The sequence below is a fragment of the Lolium rigidum genome, chromosome 2 (genome assembly GCF_022539505.1).
Source record: "Lolium rigidum isolate FL_2022 chromosome 2, APGP_CSIRO_Lrig_0.1, whole genome shotgun sequence".
Taxonomy (NCBI): Eukaryota; Viridiplantae; Streptophyta; class Magnoliopsida; order Poales; family Poaceae; genus Lolium; species Lolium rigidum.
Window position 1 is genome coordinate 265101792 of NC_061509.1, and position 2952 is coordinate 265104743.

The window sequence follows — 2952 nt, forward strand, 5'->3', positions numbered from 1 at the left end:
CCAATTTACCATGCTTCACGAGATTGAGCACTCCATGAACTAGTTTCAGCCCAAAAAAGTGTAAAATTCTGGACATGAAAAACGGCAGGAAATAAAGGCCTTGCTCTAGGAGATTGAGCACTGAAGTAACTACATCAGTCTAGCAGAACATAACTGTGCTAATCAAGTGCCGTAATATACAAAGATATATATGCAAGTATGCCTGACAAAACATGTTCACACAAAGAGAGGGATCTAGGTTACTACGCTATGACCAAATTGCACCCCGAACTAAAGATATGCACCTATGAAAGAAGAGATCCAGAGTAACAAATTAAGCGACTGAAAATGCCTTCCTCAAAGAGCATCAACAAGACTGAATGTCTCATCTTGACGATGAGATTCATGCACTTTGACCATGCCAAAATTAAGAAAATTTGGGATGCAGGGAGGTAGTAAAGTTCTAATATCATAGATCAATACTCCATAGTTGAGAACAATAATAAGACGTTTAATACATCATATTAAGGACCAAATGACGGCAGCTTAGCTGCTTATGCAAAATGACATTACTAATAGGTAAGATGAGCTAAGTTCCGAGTCCAAGGGCAATGCAAACCAGGAGTCCGTCCTGAACATTCATACATGCTCTATGGAGAATGGCTCCTCCTCCCCGTCTTCTCCTTGCATCGCATGGTACGGAAATGGAATAATGCTCTCTTTGAGGCGAAGCTGAGTAAATTCCATGCAATATTGACCCGTCCCAACGTTCACCAGTCCTAAGAACCTCCCATCAATGTCGCAGCGCAACGCATGTCTTGCATCAAACATGCCCAGAAGCTCACCATCGTCAAGCGCAGCCATACTGGCGATACCGCGCATCCATTTCACCCTTGAATTAAGTGGTATTTGCTTTTCCCTTTTGAAAGGCGCCTGATCCACCACTGATAGGTCGATCCTGTACTTGAAAGCCCAGATTTCGGCGTCGTAATCCTGCATCACCCATACATCAACACCGGTGTCAGGGTAACGAGAGCTACCTGAGAAAGCAAGCCTCCCCTTCATGTTGAACAACTTCAAATTGTAGGACATCCGGGGAGGGCAGGGCATCCACCGGAATGACTCAACTTGTGTGTCGAATACGATAATTTGTTCATCGACGCCCGTCAGATATGTGGCGCAATAGGGATGCCAGTGCAGGTTGCCGTGGTCGACTACTGGAAAATGGATGGAACAGAACAACACGGCGAGTAACTTATGTTCCATGGAATACGGCGATGCTGTTGGCAGTCTGACTTCGACGTGCCTCGGCCTATCGCTTCCTAGTGTGAGGATATATAAACTGTATTTATGCAAGTGTTGTGAGACCCAGAGCACCCTGAGTTCTCTAGTTGGATGGTGGTGGTAGAAACCGATTATGGCGTTGTCGACGTCTTGCGCAAAACCTATCTGGTTTTGGTGAATTTGGGGCTGCGGCAGGAGAGCGTGCTTGCGGATGACCGGGTTGCAGACGTAGGATCGGGATCCCCAGGAAACGGCGAGGAGGCCGTCACAGGCGCCTCTGAGGCGAACCTTGTCACGGTGCTTGGCGCCTGGGAGGAAGGGCCAGAGCACGCCAGCGCCGAGGGCGACGACCATCCCCCGGCCATCGATGATGGGGAGCGACGGCTGGCGGCGGTGGTGCCGGAGCATGAACTCGGGCGTGGAGGTGGCGCTGCGCCACGACGCGCTGACAGCGCGGCAGCGGCCGACGTCCTTGGACGGAAGACGGGTGAGTATGGTGTCGATGATCTCCTCGGGCAGGTCCTCGAGCAGGGTGGCGCCTCTCCCGTCCGGCATGGTCGGGTCCTGCCAACTGCAAAGGGAGTGTGGCGACGTTGGCTGACACGGGGCGGGGGTGAAACCGTACAGGAGGAGAGCTCGAACCGTACAGAGGCGCGAGGTCGGCAATGGCGACTGAGATTGATCTCCTCCCTTTGGGTAATGTGCGAAATAGTGTCGCCGTGTCGCGGTCGGTGTGTTCGAATAGCGTGGGGAATAGTGTTCGTATAGTTCAGGATTTGTTTTCTCACGAACCCTAAGCAATTCCAAGAGACCTCAACGCCCCCCTCCAACTATTTCGGAACGTAATCTCTCAGGACTCAGGGCAGCGCCGGTTAGTGTGGGTTCATCTTGTGCAGTTACGCTTCATAATAATTTGCGTGCAAGTACTCTGATTTTTCGATTGAGGAGGATGTCAGTTTTAGATAGATACTACAGCAAAAGATGCGTCGGTCTCTGAAAATAAGGACTACAGGTTTTCAGCTTTATAACACAGAGCAGGTATAGTGTGGGTATTAGTCTGAAGAACTCTGGAACTGCTTGGAAAGGTTAGGGCCAACGTCAGCTTCAAGCTGAAGTCAGCTCCTGCGTGTGTGCACCATCCATTCCATCGACTTCTGCTGTTATATATTTTTTGAGGAAACAACGGGGGGCGATCGCCCACCTGAACTCAATTTTTCATTAATGCGGGAGTGGGTTACATGGGAGGCATAAAGCCTACAAAACAGGTCTGGGGCGGCATACCGTGCCCAAACAGAGCGAGAGTGAGAGATGGGGGAGGCTGGATACAGGGGGAACACAGGGCAAGGAGAAAGACATAATCTAAGAGATAGCCCGGCACCAAGACAGCAGGGCGCGCGTATCGACCCTAGGGGGGGCGCGGACGACCCACAGGCGGAGATGGTCTACCAACATGGCTAGAATGCGCGGAGTAGACATAAAATCTGCATCAAACACCATTCTGTTGCGGGATTTCCAGACGGTCCACAAGAGAGCTAAGATGGCTGTGTTGCGCGCTTCCGGGTGCATGGGAGGTAAGTCTTCGGAGAGAGCATCGAGGAGGGCCGGAACGTCGGCGCCCACATGGGGGCGACCTGAGGGGGAGACGACATTCCAAAGGAGGCGGAGGCGGGGGCAGCCGACAAACAAATG

At 51.3% G+C, this 2952-nt stretch overlaps 1 protein-coding gene across 1 annotated transcript; it reads right to left on the bottom strand.

Moving 5' to 3' along the window:
* Positions 1–618: 618 nt before the first annotated feature.
* On the bottom strand, positions 619–1818 carry LOC124690877. Its single transcript, XM_047224205.1, has one exon. It carries the CDS (start codon positions 1816–1818, stop codon positions 619–621), a length of 1200 nt encoding a protein of 399 aa, XP_047080161.1.
* Positions 1819–2952: the final 1134 nt, after the last annotated feature.